At 41.0% G+C, this 20,682-nt stretch overlaps 1 protein-coding gene across 3 annotated transcripts in view; it reads left to right on the top strand.

Moving 5' to 3' along the window:
• Positions 1–12,634, top strand: part of RBBP6 (RB binding protein 6, ubiquitin ligase) — a 39,513-nt gene extending 26,879 nt beyond the window's left edge. For 2 of the 3 annotated variants that reach the window (XM_032769561.2, XM_032769477.2), the window contains 8 exons: positions 557–861; positions 2,610–2,709; positions 2,790–2,868; positions 2,951–3,008; positions 4,232–4,597; positions 4,943–5,044; positions 6,848–8,596; positions 10,874–12,634. In XM_032769561.2, coding sequence (XP_032625452.1) covers positions 557–861; positions 2,610–2,709; positions 2,790–2,868; positions 2,951–3,008; positions 4,232–4,597; positions 4,943–5,044; positions 6,848–8,596; positions 10,874–12,452 — 4,338 coding nt within the window. In that variant the 3' untranslated portion in view covers positions 12,453–12,634. The remainder of the gene's footprint in view (positions 1–556; positions 862–2,609; positions 2,710–2,789; positions 2,869–2,950; positions 3,009–4,231; positions 4,598–4,942; positions 5,045–6,847; positions 8,597–10,873) is intronic. The other variant, XM_032769645.2, reaches the window with a different exon arrangement.
• Positions 12,635–20,682: the final 8,048 nt, after the last annotated feature.

The following is a 20,682-nucleotide window of genomic DNA, read 5'->3' as shown; positions in this document are numbered from 1 at the left end:
GTATGTAAGAAAAGCTCATCTTCTTTGTAAGTAGCTAAGAGGCAAGAAAATTCTACTTCATGGCTCCATCACCATAATTAAGACTGGTTGAGATTTGCATTTTCAAATCTGTTAATTGCTTATTTTGAAATTATCACTTTAAAAATACAGCTAGCAAATTTCTGATTTAGGAGATTAGAAAATTGGCTCACTTCTAGATTTCAGCAAAAAACATTGATAGATATTTTCCTAGTTCAATATATATTTGTCAAAAGGATGCTTGATTGTTGGTTTACACAGAAAGAAATCACGCTTCCAGTTTTCACTGTTGTGAAGAGAAGCTTGCAAATATGAAGACAGTATAAACGGACACAGCGCTGTTCGTGCGTCTGAGGACAGCCTCATATGATAGCTCTGTAGGGAGTGAACCTCCTTTTTTACCTCAAAGTGTTTGTTAGCTTTGAAAACTAGAGATAATAGTTCAACCTTAACACTTAGTGAAGGAAGTTTTTTTTATAGGGATCATAATGTACATACATAATAACTTTTTATGTAACAATGATTTTTCTACCTCTAGGCTGTAAACAACTTCAAAAATGAAACTGGCTACACAAAAAGACTCCGTAAGCAGATACAACCACCAAGACCAACAGTTCAGCGGAACCTGCAACCCACAGTAAGGCCTCCAGTTTCCAGACAACAGGATCCTCTAATGATTCCAATCACTTCTTCACCTTCTCTAACATCGTCATTGACTCCTAGTCAGTCATCTGTGACGACTACTTTGCCAGTAAATCAGTCTTCTGCCACCGCACCTGCTGCTGATATCTCTGCAACAATGTCCATATCTCTTCACTCTGAAAAACCAGAAGGACCCTTTCAGTAAGTAAACTTGTAGTTTAACACAATTGAAAAAGAAATAAAAATGTTAATGCTAGTTTTCCACTTACATTTACTTCTAATGCTTTATCTTGTTTGGTAGCTGTTTATATGTGCTTTAGTAATAGTTAACAGACAGACCTCTCCTTTCCAGCTCCAAGTACAGCCTTGGAGGTTCTCATTTATCATATTGTCTTTCACTTTCCCTGCTGTAACTTAACAGGTCATTCACCTTGTATTCTGCTAGGGTGGAATTCACAAACTTAATTTTCCCCCCTCCTCCTTGAAATCAGTGATGTGTTCTTTGACACATTATGTATATCCAACATATGAACACTTCATGACCTTGTGAGACCTTATCCTTTTAGTAGTGACTCCATGAGATACTGGGAGAATGGTACTCAAGCATTTGTTTCTATAGACTTTTCTTATCTATTTCAGGTATTTGAGGTACACCGAGTCTTATTACATTCATGTGTATCTGCTTCTTTGTAGAAGAATTAGTTTTATTAGTTTGCTCTTTTGGAGATGTTCACAATTCTTTTAAATAAAGACTCAGTTTTGTGATATGTTGGTGACATGCATCACTCAAGAGCAGCCAGTTCTCCAGAAGCACTTATCTTGGTGACTATTTGGTCACTACTAAATCTCTCCCAGTGTAGGATTACTTTCTTATAGGAACTCTTCTCCCACTGTCTTTTCTGGGGGAACAGTCTCTAAATTTAGCAGCGAACAGCGGCTGCTAAAGTTACCATTTTGCTTGATACATCAGCCTCTTCCAATCAGAAAGCATTCTTGACTCCTATTAGGTTTGCTTTTCTTTCTACTGAGGAGACACTGTGCATTCTCTTAAACTACAAAAATGCGTCTACAGGTAAAACTTACCATTTACATTCATATCACTCCTTCTGCTCAGGTTCTGTCATCTACATCATACAGGGTTTGACTTAGCGGCAATGAAATACATAAATCAAAGCGACAGTGACATATGTAGGTTTGAGGCATAGTGAGTTAGAGAGCATTAATTAGAAGCTATGTAAATTTAACTCTTCACACTGTAAATTTAAGGTCCAAAACAACTTCCCATGAAATTACATTAAAGTCTGCTTTAAAAAAAATAAACTGTAGTTGAAGGCTCACGTCTCTAGCTCTGTGGTTTGAACCTAGAAGACAGTACCTCTGTCAAACAAAGTGTCAGCCTACCTATTAGAGAGACAGGATGGGTGAGGTAATATCTTTTACTAGGCCAACTTCTGTTGGTGAGAGAGACAAGCTTACACACAGCTGCTCTTCAGGTCTGAGTATCATAGCAAAATACAAGGATACAATACAAATACAGTATCACATACCTATATCATTAAACACCTGAGTGCCATATTTCAAAATGATCTCATCCCAGCCACTAAATTTCTGTTTGAAAGTATGTCTTTACTAAATTTTACACACCCTGGAACTGAGATTTGTATGTAAAAGTCTAAATGTACACAATCTAAAACTTGCATGTGAAAATATAGAGGCTACTCTGGAAAACTTATGTGTTCCCTTCTGACCCTCTCCTTCAGTAAACTTGTACTTTACCTTTTTTACAGTCCTAAATCTGTTTTTATGCAACATGTTCTTCTTTGCAATAATTAAAAATAGTGCAGCTTTTTCTTATTTACCTCAGTCCTTTTTCTTTCAATAACTTAAAACACCATATTTGAATGTCACAAATCTTGTGTCCTTTGTTTTGTTTTGTTTTTTTTCCCCAGTGATGCTGATAGTGTTATACCTCCTGCTGCAATTGTGACAGCCTCCGAACATTCTAAAACTTCTTCCTCTCTATCGATTAGCACTGTGATGGAAGAGAAGGTAAATTTTACTTGAGCATATATAATGAGTTTATGTTTTGAGAGAGCTTCTCTTCTGATTTTTCCCTCTTGATCCCTAAGGGCTACCAGGTTCCTGTACTAAGACAGCCAGCATTACAAGGCCAGTTGGCTTCACAAGGACAGTCAATACCCACTACTGGTGAGTAACCATAACTTTAGCCCTGTTCTTATAGAAATATTTCTTCAGTTTATCTGAACAGAATTTTTTTTTCCCCAAATAGGTCAGCCAATAAGAACCAATACGGTTCGCTCTGCAGGCAATAGGCCAGGCTGGGAACCGTAAGTATGTTTGCAAAAAACATTTCACTTTGTAGTGCTTTTAAGCAGCTTGCTAATTTGTTAAATTTAACTGTGATTTGGTTATTGAACATATTTCACTGTAAACCACTTGTTACCTAAATATATGTAGACAGGTGTGGTGAATCTAAGCCAAATGATGATTACCATGTTTATATGCTTTCATCTGAATTTGTTTTAACAAATTGGGACTGTAGATTTCCTTAGGATTACATAAAGGGAAATTTGAGTGTAATCTACAAGATATTGCAAAAAATAAACCCACTTTCAAAGAATAAATCATTAAAAAGATTTTAAAATCTCAAATATAATTTAAAAAAAATCAGGTGGAAAACTTCCCTCTTGATAGTTTGCAGAATAGGGCTGAAGGAATTGGCTTTATTTGAAGCCATTGGAAATCAGTTTCAGAGTTATAAGTTCTGTTTATTAAAGAATTTGATTGATATTGTTTAAGATGACTAAATTATGCAAATAAAAAAAAACACATAACATTTACCTTACAGCAATTTTGTGTTCTCTGACTTAGTGCTTTCAAATGGTGAAACTGATCCCTTTCAATCCTATGTCATCATCCAGCTAATTGTTCTTTCTGGGATGTATATTCATTTATTTGATCGTTGTTGTGCTGTAAGCATACATAGGACTTTACAAAACACTTCAAAAAAAAAAAATCCATACTACAAATATATTAAACTCTCAATCAATAAACAGCACAGCAGTTCAGGCACAAGAAAGTGCAGATGCATCATTGTGAGATCAACAACATAGGAGGAGTCTAAGAAAGAAGTTTAAAGAAGTTGAAGAGACGATTTGTTAACATTTGTAGAGTGCATTGAAGATGAGAAGTGCTCAAGTGCAAAGTATTAAAATGTATCAAAGAGTGGCAGAGGAGTAGTGGGCATTTGGTACACACAAAGTGGGAGACTGTTGTGAGCATAGGGAGCATCGTCCAAAATTGCAAAACTGAGAGTGAGGAAAGAAGATTGAGGGAGCAGTTGGGGGTGAGGATATGGAGGGGAGAGTCAGGAGCAAGAGGAGTATAGAATTAAATGAGAAGACACATAAGCAGGGTGGAGTTTAAGAGACTTAAATTGAGGACAAGGACAGGAAATGCCCTCAGATGGACACAAGCTTCCTTCACTTTCCTCTTTTAAAATAAGGGCAGAGTGTAACAAACAGTGACACGTGTTTTTGGGTTTCTTTAGAAGTTCAAATCGAGGACGCCCGCATAGTGAACGTACACAAAGGACTCAGGCCCCAACATTACCAGCATCAACACCTGTCTTTGTGACTGTGCCTCCACCTCCCCTGTTTCCTCCACCTCCCCATGCACTTCCTCTTCCACCGGGGGTACCTCCACCACAGTTTCCTCCTCAGTTTCCACCTGGTCAGCCTCCACCTGCTGGGTACAGTGTCCCCCCACCAGGATACCCCCCAGCTCCTGCAAACATATCAACACCTTGGGTACCAACAGCAGTACCAACGGCTCATTCAAATACCATCCCAACGACACAAGCACCTCCTTTATCTAGGGAGGAATTTTACAGAGAGCAGCGGAGACTTAAAGAGGAGTAAGTATTTGGCTCTGAATGAAGTTGCATTATTTTTCATTATTCTATTTCAATAGCATATTGGGCAGCAATTACACTAAAGTGCATCTGCTATAAGCAAAAGTGACATATAAAGCAAATTTTCCAATGTGCTTTGCATTACAAGGTAGTAAACCTACAAAACTAAAACAAGACAACTGTAATTCTAAAGTTTGCCATGAAATTCATATAGAAAATATTAGTCTTTCATAAAAATAGGGTGTTCGTTTTTTATTTGCATGCAATGTAAATGTTTTAATATTAATATTTGTTTCTTGATGTCTTTTTTTATGTGTATATGTTGAAACTATCATTTTATTTTAACAGAGAAAAGAAAAAGTCCAAACTCGATGAGTTTACAAATGATTTTGCTAAAGAACTGATGGAATACAAGAAGATTCAAAAGGAACGCAGACGCTCATTTTCCAGGTGATTGTTTTACATGTCTGTAATGCAGACCCAACTAATCTAGCAGAATTAAAGAGAGTTCCACTCCACCCCTCTTTCTTCAGAGGGATTAGCAATATGATACAAGTTTCATGGTTAGATCATTGGTAATATTTGGTCCCGATTGTAATTGGCTGGAAATTTTTATAATCTTGCCGCAGTTTGATCCATCTGGAATTACGACTTAGTCCGGTTTGGGTGAGGGAGATCTCTATGCCTGCAGTGACATCCTTGTAGATTATGGCCTGGTTTACACTGCGGGAGGTGGGGGGGGGGGGTCAGTCTAAGTTGCGCAACTTCAGCTACGTGAATATGTAGCTGAAGTCGACATACTTAGATCTACTCACCGCAGTGTTTTAACTGCGGTAAGTCCACTGCTGAAGCTCCCCTGTCAACTCCGCCTGCGCCTCTCGTGCCATTGGAGTACAGGAATAGACAGGAGAGCACTCGGGTTGATTTATTGTGTCTAACTAGATGCGATGGATCAATCGCTGCCCACCGATGCGGCGGGTAGTATAGATATACAATATCTCATCACAGGCGAAAAACTGAGTAGATGTGCTTACTGAATTCCCTACGTGACTCTGTACATATTTCTTAGCAAAGTGTGAAAAGACTCCATTACTTCTGCCTGTGTGTCATCTAATCTATGGATACTTTGGAAGAGTTTAACTTCTAGGACTGTGTATCTGGTGCCTTTCACTAGCATTAAGTTCACTTTACTTCATTCAGCTTTTCTCAGGAATGAAAAAAAGTGTATTTGCTGTTATATTTAATTTTTTGAAAATATTTCTGTTAAATTATGGTTGAAGGGCTACTTCACGGGGAACTGATGAAAGTGTAGTGGCATTTATATTAGGCATCTTTTTTAAAAGTTTCTGCCAGGAAAATATCTTCAGTGACCTGAAAATCCTTATAAGCTTCCCACCCTAATAGTACAGATTTGTTTTGCAACGTTGATCTGAAAAATTCTTCAGTAATAACACCATACAAATCACGGTATTGGTAGTAACACTGAATCATTTGTAGTATTACCAAAAGTTACAAGTCGAAAGCTTAAAAGCTTTTCAATGTGATTTTACTTGAAACAAGGTCACTGTTCTTAGGCTTTATCAATGTATTGCACTTATCTCCAGTGAGGAGTCCTAGCTGAAAGCATTAGTTAAATAATATCGTATGTCATGTTGCAGTACAGAATATTATGCACACTCTGCAAATTACCAAATAAGCAGTAAAGTTAAATTGTGACTGAGCTGGCATTTTGTTAAGATTTAGCTTTGTCTTCAAGTTAATTCATGGTCTTCTAATGCCTGGTTCTGCACTTTAACCATTAAGACTTGCCCTTTTAGCATCCTGTTGCAACATAAATGATCTGTACAGCAGACTGATTTGCCAAGTAATGAAATATTTGTCTGTGCTTACACATACCAGTAGAGGCCACTATACACCACCTTAAATCAATTAACAAACATGGTAGTTAATATGATGGAAATGAGTGATGAGGCTAGACACTGGGTTTATAGTCTTCCCGCACCAATTGTTATGCTAGCTGAATCAAAAGAGCAACTTTTGCATGTCATGTGTAGAGACACTGTTACCAACAGATTTACTTGTAAGAAGCATGCAGTGGCATTATGACTGTGTTAACTGCTGACAGTGGTTCTGGTAACAGAATATAGAAAAGGGAAAAATATTTTTTTGGGAGGATGGGTTTGTTTTTTTTAAAAGCAGAGTGAAGGAATTATTTTACATTAAAAGTGTTTTGTTGTTTTTTTTGTTTTTAAGGTCCAAGTCACCATATAGTGCTTCATCTTACTCTAGAAGTTCATATACGTACTCCAAGTCAAGATCAGGTTCATCCCGCTCCCGTTCCTACTCTCGATCCTTTAGTCGCTCACACTCTCGTTCATACTCACGATCACCTCCATACCCAAGAAGAGGCAGGGGGAAGAGTCGTAACTATCGTTCTAGGTCAAGGTCCCATGGATATCATCGTTCGAGATCAAGGTCACCTGCATATAGAAGATACCATTCACGATCAAGATCTCCAGTTTTTAGAGGCCAATCCCCCACTAAGCGGACTATACCTCAAGGAGAGGGAGAGAGAGAATATATTAACCGGTATAGAGAAGTTCCACCATATGATATGAAAGCATACTATGGCAGATCTGTTGATTTTAGAGATCCATTTGAAAAGGAAAGATACAGAGAATGGGAAAGGAACTATCGAGAGTGGTATGAAAAGTTTTACAAAGGCTATGCTGCTGGAGCTCAGCCTAGACCTCCAGTGAATAGAGAGAACTTTTCTCCAGACCGATTTGGTCCACCAGGATCCAGGCGAGAGAATTCCCCATATGCTCGGGGTCGTAGAGAGGATTTTGCTAGTGGACAAAGCCATAGAAGTCGCAATATAGGTAGCAATTATCCAGAAAAGCCTTCAGCCCGAGAAAGCCACAACATTAAAGATCCTACAAAATCAAAGGAAAAGGAAGCTGAAAATCCATCAGGAGATGGCAAAGGAAATAAACATAAAAAGCATAGAAAGAGAAAGAAAGGGGAAGAGAGTGAAGGCTTTCCCAATGCTGAGTTGTTGGAAGGCTCGCGAAAGCCCAGAGAGCCTGGTGGTGGGGAAGAAATTAAAACTGACTCACTGTTCATGCTCCCAAGTAGGGATGATGCTACACCTGTCAGAGATGAGCCCATGGAAGCAGATTCTATTGCTTTTAAACCAGTATCTGAAAAAGAGAAAAAAGAGAAAGATAAACCTAAAGTAAAAGTTGACAAGACAAAACGGAAAACAGAAGGAACTGCCACTACCAAGAAAGACAGTTTAGTAAAACCATCTAAAGCACCCCAAGAAAAAGCAGAGGCTGATCGTGAAAAGTCTCCTCGAACTGAGCCTCCTGTGAAAAAAGTAAAGGAGGAATTGCCAAAGACAGACAATACTAAATCGACTTCATCTCAAAAGGATGAGAAGGCACTTGGCACACCACGGAAAGGTAACCCAAAAGTGACAAAAGAGCATCCAGAAACCAGACCAGCCAAGGACGAAAAAGTAAAGAAAGAGCATCCAAAAGAATCCAAGCCAGAAAAGCCATCAAGCAAGGAAGAGAAGTCAAAAAAACCAATGGAAAAAAGCAAACCTACTGATACAAAACCTGAAAAAAGAAAAAGAAAGGCAGAGGAAAAGGTAGAAAAGGAACATGAAACCACTTCATTAAAAACCTCTAAAGCAGAAGTTGCTGAAGTGAAACCATCACCAAAGGGAAAAACTGAGCCTGATAGTGAGAAAGCAGAGAGATCTCCTGAAAAGGACAAAGCTGCTTCTCTGATTGCCCCAGCAAAAAAGATTAAACTAAACCGAGAAACAGGCAAAAAGATTGTAAGTGGGGAAAATGTACCTCCTACAAAAGAACCTGCTGAGAAACCTGAGCCACCCAGCAGCAAAGTTAAACAAGAAAAAGTGAAAGGAAAAATGAGAAGAAAAGTAACAGCAGCTGATGGATCGAGTTCAACTCTTGTAGATTACACCAGGTACCTTCAGATTTCCTCTTTACTCGTTTTGTCTCTCCTGCTCACCATAAAATAAAATCTTTGAGTTGTCTAACGACAGGAACAACTAAATTGGTAGTAAAATGAGCATATAAACCACAATCAAGCAGTGTTAGTTTTATACCTCTCTAATCCAGCACTCTCTGGTCCGGTAACATCAGTGATCCAGCATAGGCACCAACTCCATGGGTGCTTCTGGGCTGGAACACCCACGGGGAAAAATTAGTGGCTGCGGAGCATCCTTCGGTGCTGAGCTCCCCCCGCTGCCCCGCACCTCTCGCACCCTGGTGGCCCCACGCTTATCAACTACTACTACTGCCTCCCAGTGCTTCTGGAGTGCGACAAACAGCTGATTCGCTTCTATTCAAGCTCTGGGAGGGAACGGGAGGACCTGGGGCCGGTGGCTGGGACCTGGGGCCGGCATTGGGCGGGGCCGGTGGCTGGGACCCTTGGTGGCAGCAGGACCCCCATGCCGGGGGCTACAGAGGGCACAAAGCCTGGGGGTGCTGCAGCACCCCCTGCACCTCTACTTCCCGTGCCTGTGGAGACCCGCTGGCACTTTGCATTAACCTCCTGTAGTTCAGCATATTCTCTGGTCAAGTCCCAAGTGTGCAGCACTAGAGAGGTTCAACCTGTACAAACAATTGTAGCGTATGAGCTTGTCTGTCAAAATATTTAGTTCACAGCAAGCTGGGTTCTGACCCTGCTGAGGCACATTAACAGTTTAATGTGCTTTGATCTAGTCCTCTTTGAAATGGAACTAGATCAAGGCACATTAATGAACTGTTAATGCACATAATCAGAGTCCACATGGACAGTTAGGGCTTGTCTGCACATAAACTGCTACTGTGGTGCACAGCTGCAGTGCTTCAGTGAAGATGTGACCTTCACTGATGGGAATGGTTCTCCCTTCGCAGTAAGTACTCCGTCTCCCCAAGAGGAGTGGCTCGGTCGACATGAGAATTCTCCCATTCACCTAGCACTGTTCTGCACTCGGGGTTACGTCAGTTTAATAGCATTGCTCGGGTGTGGATTTTCACACCCCTGAGCAATGTAGTTATGTCGACCTAATTTCCTCATATAGACCAGGCCTTAGTCTGCAGCAGGCTCAGGTGGGGTAGAGTCAGACCCCAGATTGCTGTGAATAGTTATTCCTGTAGACCAAGGGTAGGCAACCTATGGCACGTGTGCCGACTTCGGTACACGAGCTGATTTTCAGTGGTACTCTCACTGCCCTGGTCCTGGCCACCAATCTGAGGTCTCTGCATTTTAATTTAACTTTAAATGAAGCTTCTTAAACATTTTAAAAAACCTTTATTTACTTTACATACAACAATAGTTTAGTTATATATTATAGACTTATAGAAGGGGACCTTCTAAAAACATTAAAATGGATTACTGGCACGCGAAACCTTAAATTAGAGTGAATAAATGAAGACTCGGCACAGCACTTCTGAAAGGTTGCCGACCCCTGCTGTAGACAAGGCCTTAAACTACAGTCTAATCTATTAAAAATCAAATTCGTGTAAAACAGATTCTTTGAGCTAAATCCTGGAATTCAGCCAAGTTCCACTCCATGCAGGACCCAGTTTGGGAGGTGCAGAGGTACACCACCTGATGCTGCGGCTGCTTCCTATCTATCACCCACTCATGTATAGTATTACCCAGCTGGCTGTGTGTACTATGCCTCATTCATTGTGTGGACCGAAGAACGTTGCTGCCTTTCCATCACATGTGGCTACTGCTAAAAGCAAGATAATAGACTCATCTAGGATGGGATTTTTTGGATTACTGTAAAAGGCATTTTAAAAATAAATGTGATATCTAGAAAAAAAACTAACAGAAAGGTGGCATGGGTCCACTGGACAGAAGAAAATTAGTCTCATTGGTTGCTGATCTCCCAGTTGAAGAGGTGAAGGAACTACCTTATTTGTCTAGTACTGGTGGAACTAGGACACACAGGAATTATCAGACGAGATTATCAGATTGGGAAATCTAGTGCATAAACTAATTAAATGCATAGTAGGGAGATACTATATTAATTTATGGCTCTTATTTTCTACCCTGTGGGATCATCCTCTCTTGCCCATTTTTATAATATGAATTTTTTTGGAAGGAGTATTGAAGATTTAGATTTTAAATTGTGAAATTAAACAAACTTTATTTTTGTTACTCAAAGTGATGTACTCTATAATCTGCTGTAACTGGATTTTAGGTCTTTATTAATGTATATTTTTTTACTTTTTCCTCCCACCTTAGCACTAGCTCTACTGGAGGCAGCCCTGTTAGAAAGTCTGAAGAAAAGCCAGATGCAAAACGAACGGTCATTAAGACCATGGAAGAGTATAATAATGATATAACAGCCCCTGCTGAAGATGTCATTATTATGATTCAGGTTCCTCAGTCAAAGTGGGATAAAGATGACTTTGAGTCTGAAGAGGAAGATGTTAAATCTACGCAAGCACCTTCAAATGTAGGAAAACCTGCTAGTGTTGTAAAAAATGTCAGTGCTAAGCCCACAAACCCTGTGAAACACAATGAAAAAGAAAATGAGCCTTTGGAAAAACCACAGAAAACTGCAAAAGAAGCAAATTATGAAAGCTCCCAGCATGAAGCAAAAAGTTCAAAAAATTCTGTCTCAAATGAAAAAGGGAAAACCAAAGACCGGGATCATTCTGTGTCAGACAAGGACACTTCTGAGAGAAGGAAGAGCAGTATTCAACCAGAAAAAGGCCATTCAGAACGTGGGACTGAACAGGGAAACCTAAAAAACCTTTCTCAATCTTCCAAAGACAGCAGATCTTCAGATAAACATGATACTGGGCGTGGATCTTCTGCTAGAGATTTTACTCCTAACAGGGATAAAAAATCTGACTATGAGAGCAGCAGAGATCATTCTAGTTTCAAGCGTAGAGATGAAAAGAATGAGTTAACAAGGAGAAAAGACTCTCCTTCTCGAAATAGAGAGTCTGCATCAGGCCAGAAGAGTAAACCAAGAGATGAACGTATAGAATTGTCCAAAAAGGGAACTGTAGAATCCAAAAGGAGCAGTTACAGCCCTCAGAGGGACCGAAGACAGTATGATCACAAAACAGCATATGATTCCAAACGTTCATCTGATGAACACAGATCTCTAGATAGAAGTTCAGGTAAAGAAAGAGAGAAACACATATCAGAAACAAAGAGCAATAAAGACCGAGACATAAGTGGCAATAAATCATCTTACAAACACAGCTCACCCGATGCAAAAAATGAGAGAGAACATGCTACTGGGCAGAGTGACAAGAGCACCATCAAACCTAAGCCTCAGTTAAGCCACTCCTCTCGACTCTCTTCTGACTTAACTAGAGAAACTGATGAGGCTGCATTTGTACCAGACTACAATGAAAGTGACAGCGAGAGTAATGTGTCAACAAAAGATGAGGACTCTATAGGAAGAAATACTAGAGAACTGAAAGAAAAGGCAGGGGATAAATCTAAAGAGACTGCAGTTAAAGCAACGCTTGGCCAACCTGGCGTAAGTAGAAATCAGAGTCAAAGTAGTCCCAGTGTTAGCCGCAGCCGTAGTCAAAGCCCTTCTGAAAGTCAGACTCGAAGCCACAGCAGCAGTGCAAGCTCAGCAGAGAGTCAGGACAGCAAGAAAAAGAAAAAGAAAAAAGACAAAAAGAAACACAAGAAGCATAAAAAACACAAGAAACATAAGAAACACACTGGAAATGAATCTGAATTGGAGAAAAGCCAAAAACACAAACACAAGAAGAAAAAATCCAAGAAGAGCAAAGATAAAGAAAAGGAGAAAGAGAAGGATGACCAAAAAGTGAAATCTGTCGCTGTATAAAATGACAGATAAGAAAAATTAACTTAATTATTAAGTCATCTGTATTAAATTTTGTTATAATGTAAACAAATTCAAGCTTTGTAAATAATGACATGAAAGACCCTGTGCTGCACTTAAAATATTGCTGCTTGATTATTTGATTTTTACATCAGAGCTTTATAAAGTGAACATTTTGTACAGAATTGTGAGTTGTGACCATGTAACATGAAAGGTTTTGCTGAGGCATCTTATTTTTAACCACCGTTAATTAGTTTGGGTGGAGTTTACTGTACTGTGAAAATTTTCACATTTGAATTTTTTTTAATTGCCTGGCAGAAAGCGCTGATATCAGTTCTGAAATATCAGCAGAATGATTTGCAGAATACGTTACAGCCCTGTTATGTCACTTTTTGATTACAATAAAAAGTTTTCAGTAAACTTTATTCAATGTGATGGAATTTGCAATAGTAGCTGAACATAAACAGGGTCTGAGTAAGAACAGCAGCAGACAAAAATCACAAATGAAAACTTTCAGGCAGCCGAAATGTACTGAACCTAATATAACATTTTTTTTTAAAAAAAAACAGAACTTGAGGAAAGTTTTGAGCTGCGCTAATAAAGGATGGTGTTGCAAAAAAGAGGTTTTTTTATGTGCCAGGTTATGCCAACTAGATGTTTTTATATTTAAAAAGGTATATTACCTGAATAAATAGCCACTGTACGTAGCCGGTACTGACTTTTTAAAATGTCATATATATGAAGCTGTCACATGTCAACATTGTTCCAATTTATGTTAAAGAACCATTGCCACACTCTGGCAGATGTTTACAAATGTATTTTAGGAAACATGTCCTATATTCTGTATTTCCTTTTGTATCTTGCTGATCACCAAGATATTTGTCTTTAAAATAGAAGCTTTTGCTTTATAATAGGCTGTTTTATACTGTGATGACACAGTTCCCTGTATATCACCATGGAAGTGACTTATCGATACCAATGAATTTTGGGATTAATGAGGAAGAAGCCAATTAGAAAGGCAAGCTTTTTATATAAACATTTTTGAGTGATGTGAGGAAATACAGAAAAAGTGTAAAAGTAATGATTTTGATAATTTAAAGACCTACAGTGTCACTTTTTTAATTAAAGTGACAGCAGTGGTGTTCAACAGTTGGAAAGTTAACATGGTGAGAAGTATTTTTCACTGTGAATTAAGAGCCAAATCCTGATACCAGTTGAAGCTGATGGCAAAACCCCTTGACTTCAGTGGCTCTGGGATTTGACCTAAACTGATTTCTGTTTGAAACTATTTAAATTAAAAGCGGCATTTCAGGGCTTCCTGCTTGTGGAGATTATTTTCTTCAAAAATGGCATTGTTTGTGGTGGCAGCAGTTTGACCAGTCAATCAGGAGAGAACATAAACTCATTCCAGCCTGTTTGTGGGGGGGGGGGGGGGGCAGCCCTTCATGCAGTATCCATTGGGTTAAAGATGAGCATTCAGGTGCTTGTGCGAGCCAAAATAAAGATGAATTTTGGACTCCATTTCCCAGCAAATTTCCCATTTTTATGGTAAGGCATTTTTCTTATGGTGGACTTAAGGCATCTTCTGCTGTACAAAGGAGTAGCAGATTTTAGGGATAAGCCAGTCAAATTTTTGCTTTGAAGAACCAAAACAATTAAGCAAATGTATAGGAAGTAGAGTTGTTTCATGCACATCTTTCTAAATGTTCCCACATTCCAATCCAGTGCAGCCACTTCATAGCTAAGTAAGCAGCAAATGTGCTGGTATTCGAATGCATCTATAAAAGTGACCCCTTCTATTCTCTGTTTTCCTGTCTCTCTTACTCATTAGAATGATGCCTCTGAAAATGGAAAGGGGTCCACCTGTTTGGACCTGAGTAGTACAGCAACCTCCTTCAGGCTTCAGTTCAATTCTTCTAACTCCAGTTAGAAGAAAATGTTAACATGCTCTTTATTGTCTAGGCTCAAAATAAGATGTCTGTTCAGAAATCGGGTTTTGGAAGTTGATTAGCACCATGTGCCTTCACAAAAAAGACAAGAAGCTGTAGTTCTTCATAACCCATTGTTTAAAAAAACTGTCAAAGCCGCTGTTTTTAGAACTTCAGTTTATATATCCTTTGCTGGCAGAGCTGTAAAACCTATGTTAGGGTTTTTTAGGAGATCTTTCACAGTGTCTGTTCAGTGAATTTTGAGGTAATATGTGCAGAATCGTCCTTTCCAAATTTCTTGGGATGGAAAAGGCTGAAATACAGCTGTTGTGTTCAACCTTGAATGTAAGAGGATGTGGTACCGCTGTCACTTTTGACCAACCTCTTATATCCAACAAATTTCTGAAGAAAATGTGCTTTGGTTTTAATGTGTTCACTTTTCATGCAGTCCATAGTGTACTATGAAGGGAATAGCTCCAAACGTGTTTTCTAGACTTGTGGGGTCAAATTAATATCTGGTGCAACTCCAGTGACTTTAATGTAGTGAAACTAAGATGTCCTTAACTGAGAATGTAAAAAGAACTGTATGCACACAGCAAAAGATGCTTGTTTCTAACATCTAAAACAGCTTTTCAAATTTTGACACAATGACTAAGTCCCCTTGATATAAATCGCTTCCACGGAATGACCCATAAGAGTTTCTGGCTTCCAACCTTGGAAAATCCACTAGTGTTCCATCTTGTCTAGGGTTTCATTTATTGATGAAGGGTCTGTCTCCTTGATCCAGTCTTTCATCAGCCATCAGAATGCATGTGCAATACAGAAGGAATAAGATATTTGATGCTGTGATTTGAGCTGAACATGGAATGGCCTGTCAGAATGAAATCTGGTGCTTTAAGGTAAAGAGCAGGAATTGGAGATGTGGAAATGGCTCTCATGAACTGCAGAGGACCTAACTGCCTTTGCAGTCTATTCAGCACAGTTAAATATTGAAAGTGGCCTTGCACTTAATGATCACTTCGGTTTTACAGGCTGATAAATGGCAACTAAGGCTCCCTCCACCCACCTACCCACACCTGTTTTTACTGGAGTTCCAGAGATTGTAAGTGCTCAGCCATTCCTTGAAGCCATGGAGGTGAGGCTTGTCTCTTTACTGAACAGCTCTCTCACAAAAGCATGTTCAATGTTAACAAAAACACAAACCGAAATAAGAGCTTTGACCAGTGTGATTAAAACTAATTCTTTCTAAAATCAGACCACTATTTCTGCCATAAACTTATTAGTTCTGCTTTAGCCATTGGTGGTTCTGTGGAGAAACAAGACAATCTGAATGTTTTTAATGTAAAAACAACCCTCCCTCGCCCCCCCACCCCTCCCATGGAGGGGGCAACAACAGAAAATCTGAATACACCTGTCAGTCCCATCAGGCCTGCCTTGTACACAGTCTATGTCGTTGCCACTGCCTTAGCCAAGGCCAACCAGGTGATCACATTTCATGCAACTGCTTGAAGAACTGGCATTGGGCTGGTGACAGCCCTTGGCTCTAGAAACTGCAATCACATCATTGCATTGTATTTCAAGTAGAGAGACCACAAAACATTGTCATCTGCCCAGCGAGATTTATATTGATCCTGAAACTAGGAATTTATAAGTTTGAAGACCACTACCCTGCCTCTGCAGCAAAAATAAATATTCATTGAAAAGTACTGCCTATTACGTCTCTCGATAAAGGTTTTAAAAAACTTCTTGTAGATCTAGAGGAACATGCCGTGGCCTTTAAGAACTACACTGGTTTCCCAAGTCCCACGTATCAGTGAAGTGTGTACCTGTTTTAGTTTCTCTTCTGAGAATATGGTACCAGTGATCAGTGCAGTAGGTTGAGGGCTGCTTCTCACACACCCATGCTTTCCACCCCCCGAAATACTCGTGCACAGGTATTTTAAAAATAAGCCTTTAAAATGTATATTGTGGTATTACCCAGAGACTCCAGTTAAGGCTGGGGCCCTGGTAGAGTTGAGAACTGCAAGAACAGCACTGGCTGGTTTATTGTGCTGACTCATCTTGGTATAAATTGTGCTAGAAGAAGTTAAACATACATGGATTGCTAGTTTTAGTTGCTTGCTTCTGTAATTTATGACAAAGGTGCCTCCACTCTAGGGTGTGTTTGTACATTTTTATAAATGTAAATAAATTTAAATTTAAATACTTTCCTAATACTGGCTTCCATGTAAACACTTGTTGGCACAAGGATGTTTAATTGCCAATAACGGATGGCCCTTAAGGCACTCTCTCTTTTCAGATATAGTCTGTGCTATGAAAAGAAAATGAAAGTCCTTGTATTTAGACAGTGCTTCCATGTAGTGCCTCTGCTCCTGTCTCTAATGTTCAGTAAGCTCTGCGCAGGAACTGTCTGCATCTTGTTTTGTACAGCACTGAGCACCCTGAGTGCTTAACAAATGAAATAGTTGAGATGTAAAGATGGTATAAGTGCAAGATCTTACCAGTTATTCTAAAACATTGGAATGTTCTGAAATTGGTATGTGAAACTCAGACATGGGAAAGCATTTAAACCCCTCCGTCCCCATTAATGGCTGCTGTGTGTTAGATACATACCTTAATGTGCTGGAGCAAGAATCAAAAAGTCCAAAACTACTGTTCTCTCCTCTCAGACCCTCATCTCCACGCCAGCCTTAAAGGAAAATGGAGATTGGTATCAGCAGGGGTGGAATTTCAAGCAAAGGTTTGAGTCCCATGACATAAAGCCTGAAATTTACACTGGGGAAGTCATCTGGCTAAATAGGGATTTGATGTACTACATGGTCTTTCCTTATGTTGCCACAATGGCCTTCATGTAATTACAGGCGTTGTGGTATAATTTTTGTGGTACCTTTTGTTTTTATCGTCTCCTGTAATGATCCACACCCTTAAACAGTGCAGGCAGTGCAACCGATTCTACTCCACGTTGTCTTCCATCAAGTGATGGTTGTTGGGGGTGGAGAGAGGTTGCTGTTAACTTTATATCTGTACTCCAAGGTCTATAAAGCTACAATGTTTCTCACAGAATTATTTAAGCTTCTCCCTGCAGTTGAACACAAGCTAGGGAGTACAATGTTGGAGGAAGTCAGTTGGGTAGCAGAAATGAGATGGTCTTGGTAAAAACCATTCAAAGGTTAGGGTCCGTACTAGAGGGGGAGCATGGAGCTTTGCTGGAGTGCCATCGCTGTATACTGATTAACGGAAAGAAATCTAGTGTAAGGTACTATAGCCTTTGTGAGCTTTATCCAGCCCTGCAATGTGTGGGCCCCATATGAACATACAGTCTTCAGCCTCCATAACTGCAAACTCATTGGTTAGAATCTGACAACCAGATGCTGGCTTCTTTATGGAGACTTATGAGATACATTCCAACTCCGAGCAATTCCACTTGAACTTACTGTTAAATTCTCTGCTTGTCTCTCCAGTACTAACCCACCTCCCATGAAAAATAAAGTCTGTGTTTAGCTCCTATTTACTACTCCCCATGGGAGCTCCCAGCCCTCTGTCACCCAGTGCATGGATTGGGCTTAGTGGAGCCAAGTGGTGCTGTGGCAGCAAGCGGAACTATGAGTAGGTTTGTGATTAAAAACAACAAGCCACCACAGCAGCTGAGGAAGGTCAGGACAGCCTATGTTTTGTGTTTACCAAAAAAAAAAAAAAAAGTGGCAAAGCTTCTATTGTCCTAGGGCACTGTGCTGCACAACAGTCCGTGGGTGCATTTCTCTGGTGCACCGGCACTGCAGCCATTAGAGGTCTCGTCTACACTGTGTTTAAACCGATTTTAGTAGCGTTAAACTGATTTAACCCTGCACCCATCCACACAACGAGGCCCTTTATATCGATATAAAGGGCTCTTAAAACCGGTTTCTGTACTCCCCAGCGAGAGGAGTAGCGCTGAAATCGGTATTACCATGTCGGATTAGGGTTAGTGTGGCCGCAAATCGATGGTATTGGCCTCTGGGCGGTATCGCACAGTGCACCAACAGAGAGAGATAAAACGAGTGAATGCCTACGAGGTGGAAAAAACAGATAAGCTGAGCTCTCAGGACATTCCAGCATACGACGACCGACGGCGGTGTAAGTAAGGACTGAGGAGCGGTGGCCGGCGGCTATATTATTCAGCCGCCATTAGGCGGCGCCACTCCAGGGGGCGCCCAGCCGCACCACCTAGTGTTGCCTAAGAGTAAAAAGTATCGACAGAACGTGCACTGCGGCGCGCGCACACAACCTACTAGACATGATATGATGCAAGCACTCGAAGAGAACCCATTATCCCTTATCTTGCACCGGGAGCACCAGGGACACACAGTACGTAAATCGCAAGGGGTACTTTTCAAAGTGGGTGCTAGCAAAGCACTGGTGGATTCACAAGGAGCGTTTCACCCCAACAGTCCAGGGATGGCAGGAGGGTTCATTGATGCTCGTTCTTCGGAACACTACTCGTAAAATGGTGCCGCAAGGGAATTACTTCCAACCAGAAAACCAACAGTTGGCGATGTTTGAGCAATGCTGTCCGTTATCCCCTGGGTGCCCCAGCCTACCCCTTGATGCATGGCTCCATGAACCATACACAGCAGCCTGGACAGTGGTCAGTAGTGTTCAACTAACAGGCTGACAATTGCAGATGGTGTTAGAAGGGCATTTTGGTCCGTTTAAACAAGCACGCTGGTGCAATTACTAGAGATCGCTCAGAACTCAGCCAAACAATGTCCCCCCTTAGTTTATTGCGCTGCTTGCTGTGTCTCCACAAGCTCTGTGGAGCAGTCAGGGGGAGGACCTTACGGCAAGGTGCGGAGCGAGGAAAATCCACCACGGCCCGCTGACTACGCGCATCAGACACCAAGGGCGATAAGAAGAGTCAACCAGGAACGGTGCGTATCATAGACAAAACTTTTGAACACGATTCTCAGGGCCAGGGTACGTGTGACTGCTGTGTTTGTTTTCCCCTTGATGAACCCCCCCCCACCTTGATTGACTCATTCCCGTAAGCAAACCCACCCTCCCCCATTTGAACTACAGGCTTGCTTAACGGAAATAAAGTCACTATCATTTAAAATCATGTAGTCTTATTAATCTCATTATAAAAAGAGGGAAAGAACTGACAACGTAGCCTGGGTGTGGGTTTGGGAGGAAGGAAAGGAGAGAAAAGCCACTAAAAAAATTACAAATAATGACAGCCTTTTGGTTGGGCTTCCACGGGATGGAGTGGCGCGGTGCACGGAGAAGCTTCCCCCCCATGCATTTTCTGCAAAAACCAGCTGGCTGTGAGGACGTATGCGAACATGATGAGGGTGGTTACACGGGGCCTGCCAGCCGGCACTCCGTGACCCGCGGCTGGTTCGAAGCTCACCAGACATCCGGAGGATGTCAGTTTGATCATGCAGCAGCCCCAAGCGTTGCCATCCCGCCACACGCTGATCTTCCGCTACACTTCTGATCTTCCTGCCACATCCATGCTCGGCGTCCTCAGCTCCTGTTCTAGTGTCCTCCTATCGCCAACGTTCACTTCGGCATCTTTCCTGTAATTTGAATACTGACGTCCTTCCATCTCATTCAATGAGCTCTTTCATGCGGGCTCATTCCCATGAATTTCCGAGACATGTGTCTCGCGTCTTTTTTCCGCTGCCTTACTGAGATAGCTTCAGGAGGAGTAGGGAGGCTTGAAAATTTGCAGCTGCATGAGGAGGGAAAAAGGGAGAGAAGATACATTTATATAACAATGCTAAACTCTTTCACGGTGAACACTATCACCTTAATAGCAACGATGTTACTACACAGGTCGCATTTTGCATCTAATATTGAGTGTCTGCGCTCTGGTGTTAGAGATCTCACAGATTCAGGTCGGAGCAGAATCAGCTTGCATGCATTCATGGTAACGCATGTCTTTCATGCTCTGCAGCCTTCATGATACACACGTGGCCTTTTTTCCATTACAGCAATCCTATTCAGTGCTTCTTTCTCCTGTTAACATGCAGCAGCAAGAAACACCCCCAACACCAATTCTCTGGGATGATCGCTTTCCCCTCCCCCACCGCGTGGTGTAGCAGGGAAGATCCTCTGCTAGCCAAACGTGAAAAAGCTCAGCGCCAATTCCCCCCTCTCGCCTCCCCCTTGGCTACGGCAAGAAGGATTTCTTTAAAAACAGGCAAACAGCCCAGTAGGAATGGCCATCTCCTGTCCCTTAATTCCGGAATTCAAGGTACCTCGGAGCGATATCACTCTCCTGAGTGTACACAACGGACGCTAAAGAACGGATGTTGCTTGAATGC

The sequence above is a fragment of the Chelonoidis abingdonii genome, chromosome 9 (genome assembly GCF_003597395.2).
Source record: "Chelonoidis abingdonii isolate Lonesome George chromosome 9, CheloAbing_2.0, whole genome shotgun sequence".
NCBI lineage: Eukaryota > Metazoa > Chordata > Testudines > Testudinidae > Chelonoidis > Chelonoidis abingdonii.
This window is presented reverse-complemented; position numbering and strand designations above follow the sequence as displayed.